Source organism: Nilaparvata lugens, unplaced genomic scaffold (genome assembly GCF_014356525.2).
Source record: "Nilaparvata lugens isolate BPH unplaced genomic scaffold, ASM1435652v1 scaffold8237, whole genome shotgun sequence".
NCBI lineage: Eukaryota > Metazoa > Arthropoda > Insecta > Hemiptera > Delphacidae > Nilaparvata > Nilaparvata lugens.
Genome location: NW_024093985.1, coordinates 1 through 11,724, shown reverse-complemented (window position 1 = coordinate 11,724; position 11,724 = coordinate 1). Strand labels below are relative to the sequence as shown.

The following is an 11,724-nucleotide window of genomic DNA, read 5'->3' as shown; positions in this document are numbered from 1 at the left end:
AACGACTGACGAATCACGAAATCCATTGGATAAACCAAATCGTTATAAAATGGATTACTGTAAGATTTGAATTCGAATTTAAGTACAGATAGGGAATTATTGATAAGTTTGCAAGTTGCTTTTGTTTATACAGTGGTGGGGTGACCACCCACCCTCAACAAAAAAATCGACGCAACTCCCTAAATATTTAGAAAACAATTACAATTTAGCTTATAAGTTTTACTCCCCCATTATAAAGAAATTGAAAAATGTAAGTTAGTCATAGAGTATATTTTGAAGATAGAGAATAGCGGAAAAGGTAGCTGACAGTGTTGAAATAAAGTAGCTGAAAAATATAATGCAAGTAATATATCTAAACTGTCTTCTCTTTGTTCGTTGATTCTATTATATAGTCAATCTTGCATCTGCCTCTTCACAGTGTTTTGACACATCACTTAGCTACCTTCTCCGCTACCCTCTACTTTCGCCGCTCCACCCTTACAAAATGTATCATTCTTCAATGATTGAATAATACATTTTCATAATTTATTGAGATTAAATATCTTGTTAGTTACAATGTATAAATATAATCACTCATACATTGTTAAAACGACCTGGCAAGTTGCAGAGCTAGATAAGGATAACGCTGTCTGCTTTGTCGAATTATAGACAAGAATTTCAACACCAATGTTAATCCAAATACTATAATCATAATTTACATGAACGTCACTCTAGTGAGGTCCACGTTATAATGGCAGTGTTTGGTTAGCAATGGTATTGCTATTCTTGTCTATCATTCAACAAAACGGATAGCGCTATCTCTTTCTCGCTTTGCTCTGTTGCCAGATCGTCTTTTAACAATTTAGAATTAATAATTAACAGAATATTTCATTTCAATTATGTTGAAAAATCATTATAAAATTATTGAAAAATATAATTTCTAGCTTAATAAAATAGAATTGATTAATTTGAACGAGAAAGAACAGCTAATATTAAATTAATAAACCTGTATCAGCTACCGTCTATAGAAGGCATTGACAAGACAGAGGATCTGCAACGTTTTTCTCCTATGCCATTATAACGTGATTCTCACTATAGTTGGTTATCTGAAAAGGTTCTATGTGATTTCACAAGTTAGTATCAGTTTCATACTGGAGACTTACACCATACAGCAGAAATATCGTTTTGCTTTCTTCGAATCGGTTGCAGACTTGCAGTATGTAGTTCTACTACAAGGATACGCGCTATTCTAAATGATGGATCCATTTCTAAGAATTGCTATTCATTGAAGTACTTATCTAAAACGAGATTGATATTTTTAGAATCTTTGTGCATAATTTGGAGATCTAAGTTATTCCTGTTTTTCCGGTATGCAATCCACAAGTTGACATGTTTTGATGCGAACACACGAACAAACACAACCCTACTCTCTCTTATTATATAGATGAACAATCTTAATACTCTGCCTTTGGGAGGCAGCTCATCATCTGTCTTATTATATATAAGTAAAGATTTTTTTGGGATGTAAAAAATTTTATCTATCTACCGATGGAAAGGGAAATTACAAAGTTATCAGTTTTCACGCAGTTAGGGGCTAACGATCGGTCACTCCTGCACCGGGTACTATCGTTGGGGCCAAGCGACATTAAGCGTTTTGAGGCTTTTTTGCACAGGGCAGAAAGCTCTCCCATTGGCTGATAATCAGCTGATTGGGTTTGGCGTTCGGGAATCAGCCAATCAGAGAGCTTTCTGCTCTGCCGATTCGTCTGCTTAAACGCCTGAAAAAACTCTTCTTATACCGTAGCTTGTCCCTATAATTTGATGGGTTGTTAATTTCTTTTATTTTAATTTGAACCCATAAGATGAAACACAAAAGTTATAATTCTATAGAGAAAATAAAATAAAGAAAATTATAAAAGATTATGAATGAAAAAATTCAATTGATGAAAACTGTTTAATCATTACTGTGTATTTTAATTGCAGAAATGGATCAGGAGGTACCCGAAGGAGATGGTGGAATAGACATTCCAGTACAAGCAGCTGAAATGGAAGTAGAAGCTCCTGGTGCAGCACCAGCTGCAGATGATGCCCCGTCAGTGCAGCATCGGGGTCGCTCTCGCGGCCGCCGTCGCCGTCGGTCACGTCGAACTCTCCTACACTCACGTCGCAGGCGTGGACGGGGTGGACGGGGTGCACGGGGTGGACGGGGTGCACGTGGGCGTGGAAGAGGTAGCTCCAGGTAATAAAACAAATTTTACAGTTCCTTAGGGTGGACACTACCATATACAAAGTGTCCCACGAAAGGTGTTGAAATTTACAACAAAAAATGTCCATTAAAATTTTCTGATATCGACCTTAATTTTCGAGGTATTTAGATTTTTCGAAAAATGTCAATAACTAGAGCACTATCAGTCAATATTCAATTCTAATTCGATTTGTTTGGAGAAAGGAAGACATTTGCAATGAGATTGATATAATATTTGTTCCGTTTTTGAACATTCAATGAGCGCTCAAAGTTGAGAAACGAACATTCGTCTAGTTCAAAGCTAAATTTCAAACAATTCTAATGCTCATAAAATGTTCAAAAACATCATATGAAGTAGCAAATAATATAAATCTGATTGGACATTTCTTTTTCTTTCCAACTATATCGTTGGAATTAGATTTTGGCTGATAGTTTTATAGTTATTGACGCTTTTCAAATATATCGAAAAATCAATTATCTTGAAATTATTTTGAATTATCTTTGAACTAGAATTATCTTGAATTAGTTTTTCAAAAATATCGAAAAATCACAAGAATTACTTTGAATTAGTTTTTCAAAAATATCGAAAAATTAATAATCATGAAAACTAAGGTCGATATATAGGAAAATTTTACTGAACATTTTTCATTACAGATTTCAATATTATAATCTATGGTGTTCGGCTGTTACACTTTTCGTGAGACAATCGGCTGTCCTTTTAAAACCATAGAGAAATGATGGCATAAATATGCTTTCTTTCTCTATGGTAAAACTTAGCTGTCTTTGCTGAATGGCCACTAACGGCAGGACAAGTTTGTTGAACATGTGTCGACATACATTGTTGTATCAAGACAGCAAAAGGCTTTGAACGAAATTTTTTGAGGTAAGGTCTTTGTATCTTCGATTTTTTGTTGTTTATTTCTTCTCCACTGCTCTATTTGAGGTTAGATTATTTTTGAGTACGGTAATTATAATGTGTAATTTTCCAATGGTTTATTTTATGTTAGAAGCTTCTGTCAAACAGCTGTTTTTTGATCGAAGCCTATCGCTGATGACACAACATGCATGACTAGAAGGCCTATGTGTGTACACATGTGTTCAACACACTTGTCCTGTCGTTAGTTGCAATTCTAAACAGCACAGATCGCTGAGTTTTACTAAAAAAGGATAGCATAATAATATATTGTAACTACATAATGATATATAAACAAAAACTGTTGATATGGTTGGTAGAATTATCACCTGTAATTTATTGACATAGAAGAAAGGTACATTTTAAATTTACATCATCAGTATTCAAAGAATTGAAACACAACGTTATTGAAGAGATGAATCAACATCGTCTTTTCAGTACATGGCCATTTAAGGCTCAACTCACACTAACGCGACTCAGGTCGAGAAGAGACTCGACTCTAGTCGAGAGCATGTGTTTTCAAATGGTGACAGTCGCGGAGACTAGAATCGACTGGTCTGAGTGTCACCATTTGGAAACACATGCTCTCGACTACAGTCTAGTCTCTTCTCGACCTGAGTCGCGTAAGTGTGAGTTGAGCCTTAGAGATCAAAAAATATACAAATAATACTATCGAAGGTGGTGAAAAAAGAAAATTGGCAACCTTGTCATCCTATTATTTCCACTGATTTTATAACTATTTGCTAGAGCGTTTTAGAATAGAATGACTTTTATTTGATGACGTGGTGAAGATTGATCAGTAATGTCTACCAAATAAAAGTCATTCTATTCTATTCTACGAATGAGACTTTGATGTTGTCAATACCAGTGTACTTGTTCAAAAACACTATACTGAGTACGGTATTGATAACATCGATTTCTCATGCTTTTTATTATCTAAAAATACCACAACATACATTTTTTCCCATACCATCAAATTATTAAAACACAATAGAAAATTATTAAGTACCTACCGTACCCTTTATATAGTTGCAATACTACTAGTTTTAACTCTTCAAGAGCCATTTTCAAGTGGTAAAGAAAAGTTGAAGTAAGTTTTATTTACACTTGAAGAGTTGTAAAGGGTACTTGATTATTTTAATTGTGTTTTAATAATCAGTAGCCCTATACTCCGTGCAAATTTACTTCAGACTTGGAGGAATTTTCGGCGCAGATAAATGGAGGGAGATCAGCCAATTGCAGTGATGGATAGAGTCGTAGGTGGAAGCGCAGTTGTCAATTTGTCGATTAGTCACTTGAGTCTGTGATTGCTGAGAGGAAACTTCCCAAGTTTAACATGAGCGCTTGAATGCTCACTGCAAATATTAGAGAACGCTGGCCGGTACACAACGGCAACATAGCCGCCGTTGTATCCCTGCCGCTGTATGCCTTCTCTGCTGCGCATGTCCATCCCAAGTCAGAAGTAATTCTGAACAGAGTATAACAATAAGAGTGAATGATGAAATTATCAGTCTATTCTATTCGAATAGACTAGTATACATTAGAATAGAATAGAATACACGCGAGCCTCACAATGTGGCATGTTTCAATAATGTTCCGTGTTATGCTTTAATACTGGCTTGCACAAATTAAATAAATTGAATAAAATAGTTTGGTGTTGTATTGTGAATTTCAGGCGCGCGAGGAGCGAGTCTCCGATTGACCCGTTTATACCTGTCATGGAGGGTATCCCGAATCCGTTAGCGGATCATGCAGCAATGGTCAGGGCGGAAATCGAGTTGGCAGCTGTGAGAGAAAGCTCGAATCCGCACGGGGACGGTCCGTCCCCGTTGCCGTCTGAGGACGAAGATTAAAAAATCAGAATAAATTATTTTCAATAATCCAGAGGTGATAGGGTGGAAGAGGATAATATTAAAAAATAACACAGAGATGAATAAATTCTAATTTAATTTAGCGAAAATAAAAAAGCTTTTAAAAACTGAATGACTTATAACAGATATTATTCACCTTCTTCTAGAGGACAAACAAAACTATATTTAATAACAATTTGATATTCACTATGCATATGAATATTCTTGCATCTTTTTTATCTCTTCATCGTTTTCTTTGTCCTCATCTTCTGCTAGTACAAGAGCACAGGGCCTAGAAAAATAAATATTAGATCATTCTCAGAAAATTATAGAATTTACTAAAAGATGATTTACAAGCAAGTCTTGTGTCTGATATAGTTACTTACGTTTCAGTTCATAGTTATATTTAGAAAACAGGACACTCCAGTGCAAGAGATGAGGAGATTTATGATTCTGATAATGGAAAGACAATTTTTTTAATTCGACAGAATCACTGTCGATGTTGTAAAAATAAATAAAACTGTTTGTACAAATAAAACTGTAGAATTTTCAATGAAAATGGAATGAAATTTCAATGATCAATGACCTGATGAAAGGCATAGCACATAGATACGATCGGCTCATCGTAGAGAGAATGATGTGGACTGCATCATTAGCATATTGGAATTCTTGGATCCAAAAACAAAACGGAAAATTTGGAGATTATAATTCACTTCTGTAGTGACAACATCTAGAAAAGGCCTTCTTGGTCTATTACTTTGTCCATTTTGCAAGGCATCAAGAAATGATTGTGTTTTAGTGTTTTTTCACACACTAAGGCTAGTCACATATTGAGACGCGACGCGAATATGCATCTGCTGGATGAGTCAATATCATACGATCATATTATTATATTCACATTGACACGTGTGATCATAATATGATGCTAGCAGACTTAGGCCACTCATCTAGCAGACTTAGGCCACTTCATGCCACGTCGCGTCTCAATATGCGACTTGCCTAAGCGACGTCACTATTTTATGGAACACCAAAATTATATTACAAATTGAGACTCATGTGAAAAATAAGAATAATAAATTGTATATGAATACTTTGAATTAATAAAAATACATCATGTGAATATTTCATAAAATTCAAGTTGAAAAATGAGTGTGAAAACATTGCAGTCTGCCCTCTCAAATCCTTGTCACTCAGCAATAGTGTTTAATACTACTATATACAAGATATTAGACACTATGTGATTCTTATCACTAAAATTCAAGAAAAAAGGTAATTTAAAAGGAAAATAAAAGTAGGCCTATGCTCAACAATGTCCCAGCCACGTTTAAGGTTGTGCACCACACTATTGCAAACATTTCACTGATGATAGTTTCCGACGTTTTTCGATATGACGGCTCAAGTTACCAAAAAAGAATAAATCTATTTTAAATCACGAAACAGACTATTTCGTCATTTCTACTTTTTAAGAAATGAGCAACCATTTGGGGTGAGTTTTTTGAGAATTGGTATCAAATAAACCCATCAAATTTTGAGGATTAATTGTTCAAATAATAGTTTGTAGAATGACATACTTGATTTTCCAGAATATCAATTCTAGATGAACTCATTCCAGTCTTTAATATTAACTTAAGAATATCACATACTAGGTTATTTTTCCAAATTGGGGTGAATTTACGTATAATTGGAATTCTGAGAAAAAAACTGTAATTCGATGAACAATATCATGGGGAATCAATCCCATGATCTACATGAATTTATCGGCTACCAATTCTAAGATGACTTACATTAAAAATTCCAACATTAGGCACACAAATCTCAAAAAGTAGCGGGTGCCGGGTGCGGCAGCGAAACTTCCTTTTTTAAAGTGAACGCCATTAAGTCAGCTGATGTCGTAGAAGAGCAAATTTGGTCTTGTTAGAGAGTAGTGTTAATGTTGATGTTGTGGAACTTTTCCATAATTGAATTAGACTTAGAACGTTGTCAAAAATCCACTTTAATTGAATAAAAATTAATATTTTACAGGAGCATGCTTTCGTGTGTGCTCAAACATCATCAGCTGTAAGTTACAGTAAAGTTACAGGAAGTAGAAAGATTCCAACTTAACAAAAACAAAAGCAAGAGCTACTTGATCATTCTGACTAATTATCATTCCTATTTTTAATTTTAATTCTAATTTATATTCTTAATTCTAACAAAATTATTAGAAATTATATGATTTCGGCCTACTTTTTATGAAAAACTTTTTACTTATTATAAAATTAACAAAAAGAAAAGCAAGAGCCACTTGATCATTGTAATAGATTGTTAATTCTAATTTTCTTAATTCCAACAAATTATTTGAAATTACATGAATATTTCATATGAAAAAAATTATAATAAAATAAATAGGTGTAAGGCAGTAAAATAGGTTATCTAAGTTAAAAAGATTTCAGAGTGGAAATTTGTAATAAAATGAAGAAATTGTGAAATATCATCATCACTGTTGGAAATACTTATCAAGAATCCTAGAAAACTACTGAAATTGGGTTAACAACCTAGTCTAATTTTTTTTCTTTTTTTTTCCTTAAATGTTCAATAAACTAATTTTTTTTTTTTACCAACATGTTCAGATTTGGTTTGGTTTATTCCAGATGGTCTTGAACCATCAAAGAAGAAGAAGAAGAAGAAGTTCAAGATTTCAGAGAGGAAATTTGTAATAAAATGAAGAAATTGTGAAATATCATCATCACTGTTGGAAATACTTATCAAGAATCCTAGAAAACTACTGAAATTGGGTTAACAACCTAGTCTAAATTTTTCTCTTTTTTTCCTTAAATGTTCAATAAACTAATTTTTTTTTACCAACATGTTCAGATTTGGTTTGGTTTATTCCAGATGGTCTTGAACCATCAAAGAAGAAGAAAAAGTTCAAGATTTCAGAGAGGAAATTTGTAATAAAATGAAGAAATTGTGAAATATCATCATCACTGTTGGAAATACTTATCAAGAATCCTAGAAAACTACTGAAATTGGGTTAACAACCTAGTCTAAATTTTTTTTCTGTTTTTTTCCTTAAATGTTCAATAAACTAATTTTTTTATTTTTTTATTTTACCAACATGTTCAGATTTGGTTTGGTTTATTCCAGATGGTCTTGAACCATCAAGAAGAAGAAGAAGAAGAAGAAGTTCAAGATTTCAGAGAGGAAATTTGTAATAAAATGAAGAAATTGTGAAATATCATCATCACTGTTGGAAATACTTATCAAGAATCCTAGAAAACTACTGAAATTGGGTTAACAACCTAGTCTAAATTTTTCTCTTTTTTTCCTTAAATGTTCAATAAACTAATTTTTTTTTACCAACATGTTCAGATTTGGTTTGGTTTATTCCAGATGGTCTTGAACCATCAAAGAAGAAGAAAAAGTTCAAGATTTCAGAGAGGAAATTTGTAATAAAATGAAGAAATTGTGAAATATCATCATCACTGTTGGAAATACTTATCAAGAATCCTAGAAAACTACTGAAATTGGGTTAACAACCTAGTCTAAATTTTTTTTCTGTTTTTTTCCTTAAATGTTCAATAAACTAATTTTTTTATTTTTTTATTTTACCAACATGTTCAGATTTGGTTTGGTTTATTCCAGATGGTCTTGAACCATCAAAGAAGAAGAAGAAGTTCAAGACCATCTAGAATAAACCAAACCAAATCTGAACATGTTGGTAAAATAAAAAAAAAAAATTAGTTTATTGAACATTTAAGGAAAAAAACAGAAAAAAAATTTAGACTAGGTTGTTAACCCAATTTCAGTAGTTTTCTAGGATTCTTGATAAGTATTTCCAACAGTGATGATGATATTTCACAATTTCTTCATTTTATTACAAATTTCCTCTCTGAAATCTTTTTAACTTAGATAACCTATTTTACTGCCTTACACCTATTTATTTTATTATAATTTTTTTCATATGAAATATTCATGTAATTTCAAATAATTTGTTGGAATTAAGAAAATTAGAATTAACAATCTATTACAATGATCAAGTGGCTCTTGCTTTTCTGTTTGTTAATTTTATAAGTAAAAAGTTTTTCATAAAAAGTAGGCCGAAATCATATAATTTCTAATAATTTTGTTAGAATTAAGAATATAAATTAGAATTAAAATTAAAATTATAAATTAAAAATAGGAATGATAATTAGTCAGAATGATCAAGTAACTCTTGCTTTTGTTTTTGTTAAGTTGGAATCTTTCTACTTCCTGTAACTTTACTGTAACTTACAGCTGATGATGTGTGAGCACACATGAAAGCATGCTTCTGTAAAATATTAATTTTTATTCAATTAAAGTGGATTTTTGACAACGTTCTAAGTCTATTCAACTTTTTAGAGAGGTCAGAACTTAAAGTTTTCTCCCCGACGACTTTCAGCCGCCATCATGCATTATAACAATATGAAGCGCGCATTTGCGGATGTTCTGTGATCACAACCCAGCGCGCATTTCGAAATCATTTCAATTTAGCCCCTTTGGCTACTGTTTGGGACCGGAAATCAATTGTTACATGGGTCACAACGTTCAGACAAACTGCAAGTGCCACAAGACGTAGAACTGAAGTCCCTCGGGCCTCGGCTCATAAGGTCACCTGATAATATTGATGCATTGAGAGTTTCAATGTTATGATCACCACAGCGTTCTGCGCGCAAACATGCGTCTGCTCTTGGACTTTCCGATCGTTCTGTGAGATGAATTCTTTATGATGATAATCATTTCCATCCATACAAGATGGCAATTGTGCAGGAACTTTCTGAACGTGACTTTAATTGAGGGAACACTTTACAGAAAGCCTCATCTTAATTAGGAGCGATCTGGAGCAGCCAGCCCCATCTCCCTATTTGAACCCTTGAGATTTTTTTTCTATGGGGGGTTTTGAAATCTCTTGCTCATGTGAACCGTCCAAGACCCCAACAAGATTCGAAGACCAATATCAGGGAAGGAATTGCTAACATAGCACCTGCAATGCTGGCAGGAGTCATGACAAACGCAGAAATCAGTTTACTCAATGTATGGAGAATGGGTGACGTCACCTAGCTGATTTGATATTCAGAACTAATTGAAGCAAAACTTTATATGTGTATATACATTACAAGGAATAGATACAAACCTTCTTATCCATACAAAGAGTGACATTTACTTAAAAAAAGGAAGTTTCGCTGCAGCACACTGTATTAGGAACAGGCTCATATTGAGATTTATTTATGGTGAATACAAACTATTCCACAAAAATTCATACATTTATTTATTGCTGCAGGGTTGTTGTTAAAAACAACCTTGGTTAGGCTGATCTTTCTGCAGTCATTTGGTCCAGTCAACAGTAATTTTTTGCTATAAAAAACTCCGAACACACTGAGTTTTACATGCAATGATGTTTGATTATTGGACGACTCAAATACAAAAAGTTGACATTCTAGCACAGGAGCCTTTTAAAAGATGCCCAAAAGGATTTTCGGTTCCTTTTCCAGTTTTATGTCATTTTTGCCAATCCTAACCATTGAACAGAAAAAATCACTCTTGCATTTTTTAGGTAATATTATCTATATAAATAAAAATCGAGTATCAAATTTTGACATTCAATAACTTTTTTATGTGTGCACCGAATTTGATGATTTTTTTTAGTTTTGTTCGTTATGTTCAGGACCAGGTTTATGGCCTATCAAATATATCATCAGACTTCAGGACTCTTTCCTACGGTCCTTCAAAGTTTACATGAGTGATGGTGATGATATTGAAATAAATAAATTAATTATAGGTTTGTGTTTTCATAGAGATAAATTTAGTATGGGTTCATTCGAAAAGTGTAGAATTAGGACTTCAACAATGAGACTTTAGTGATCTTGTAGCTGAATTTTGTGTGTAAATTTTTATCGTGAGAAATTCATTTTTCTATTGAAAAATAATTTTTCCTACAGTACCCTGAAAGTGGCCATTTCCGCTCTAGTGCCAAATAGTAAGTAGGTTATATGGAGCACCATTGCAGGAAAATCAAAATTAAGTTGGTAACAGTGACTGTAGTGCACGTTATTATAATATTAAGGCAGTGGATGACAGCAGTTGACAGCCACCACATGAGTAACAGCCGCCTTCATTCATTTACTACTACATTATTATTCAATTTTAAATAAATTAAGGTTTTTATTAATAATAAAATTACACAGAAAAACATTTGATGGATTTCAGGGAATTTTACCCATAATTACCCACTTTTCATATTCAATGGTAACTGAAGGAAAAATTTAATGTGAAATACGTGCGCAAAGCTCCTCTGCTGCACTCAAGAAACCATTTTTAACGTAAACGTTTCTTTCGGTGCAGCAAACTGTCACTTTGCGCACTAGTTGCACAAATAACTATTCTCACATTAAGATTTTGCTAACTTGCGTCCGGGAAGACTCCAATTTTATCCAGGGTTGAGGTATTCTCACGGAACTGTATTTCCGTTATTGATGGAAAATACACGAGTATTTGGGAATATTTCAAACTTGCATTATTTTCCTTTCCCACGGAATTATGCTCGTCTCCACGTGGACCGTTGTCACGTTGGTGGAAGGGGAACATGATTTGCGTGGAATAGTTCAGTTCAAATCAAGGTCGGCCGAATTCACATTCAAAATCCAGAGGTAGCCTCGGGCCTTGAGGGCTCAAAATTAACGTGTGTGTTGAATTTGTTTGCTGTTTAAGTTTGTTAATATGTAATATTTTTCGCTGTG

General features: G+C 33.5%; 1 protein-coding gene across 1 annotated transcript; it reads left to right on the top strand.

Moving 5' to 3' along the window:
- Positions 1-1,956: 1,956 nt before the first annotated feature.
- LOC111052618 lies at positions 1,957-5,540 on the top strand. Its single transcript, XM_039419057.1, has 2 exons — positions 1,957-2,218; positions 4,813-5,540. The coding sequence occupies exons 1-2, from the start codon at positions 1,965-1,967 to the stop codon at positions 4,988-4,990; spliced, it is 432 nt and encodes a 143-aa protein (XP_039274991.1). The 5' UTR covers positions 1,957-1,964; the 3' UTR covers positions 4,991-5,540.
- Positions 5,541-11,724: the final 6,184 nt, after the last annotated feature.

What these genes read in the sequence shown, in the direction of transcription:
- LOC111052618 (XM_039419057.1), top strand. Translation starts at nt 1,965, where the DNA reads ATGGATCAGGAGGTACCCGAAGGAGATGGTGGAATAGACATTCCAGTA. An exon ending in CGTGGAAGAGGTAGCTCCAG is followed by an intron (nt 2,219 to 4,812) that starts GTAATAAAACAA and finishes TGTGAATTTCAG; the next exon opens with GCGCGCGAGGAGCGAGTCTC.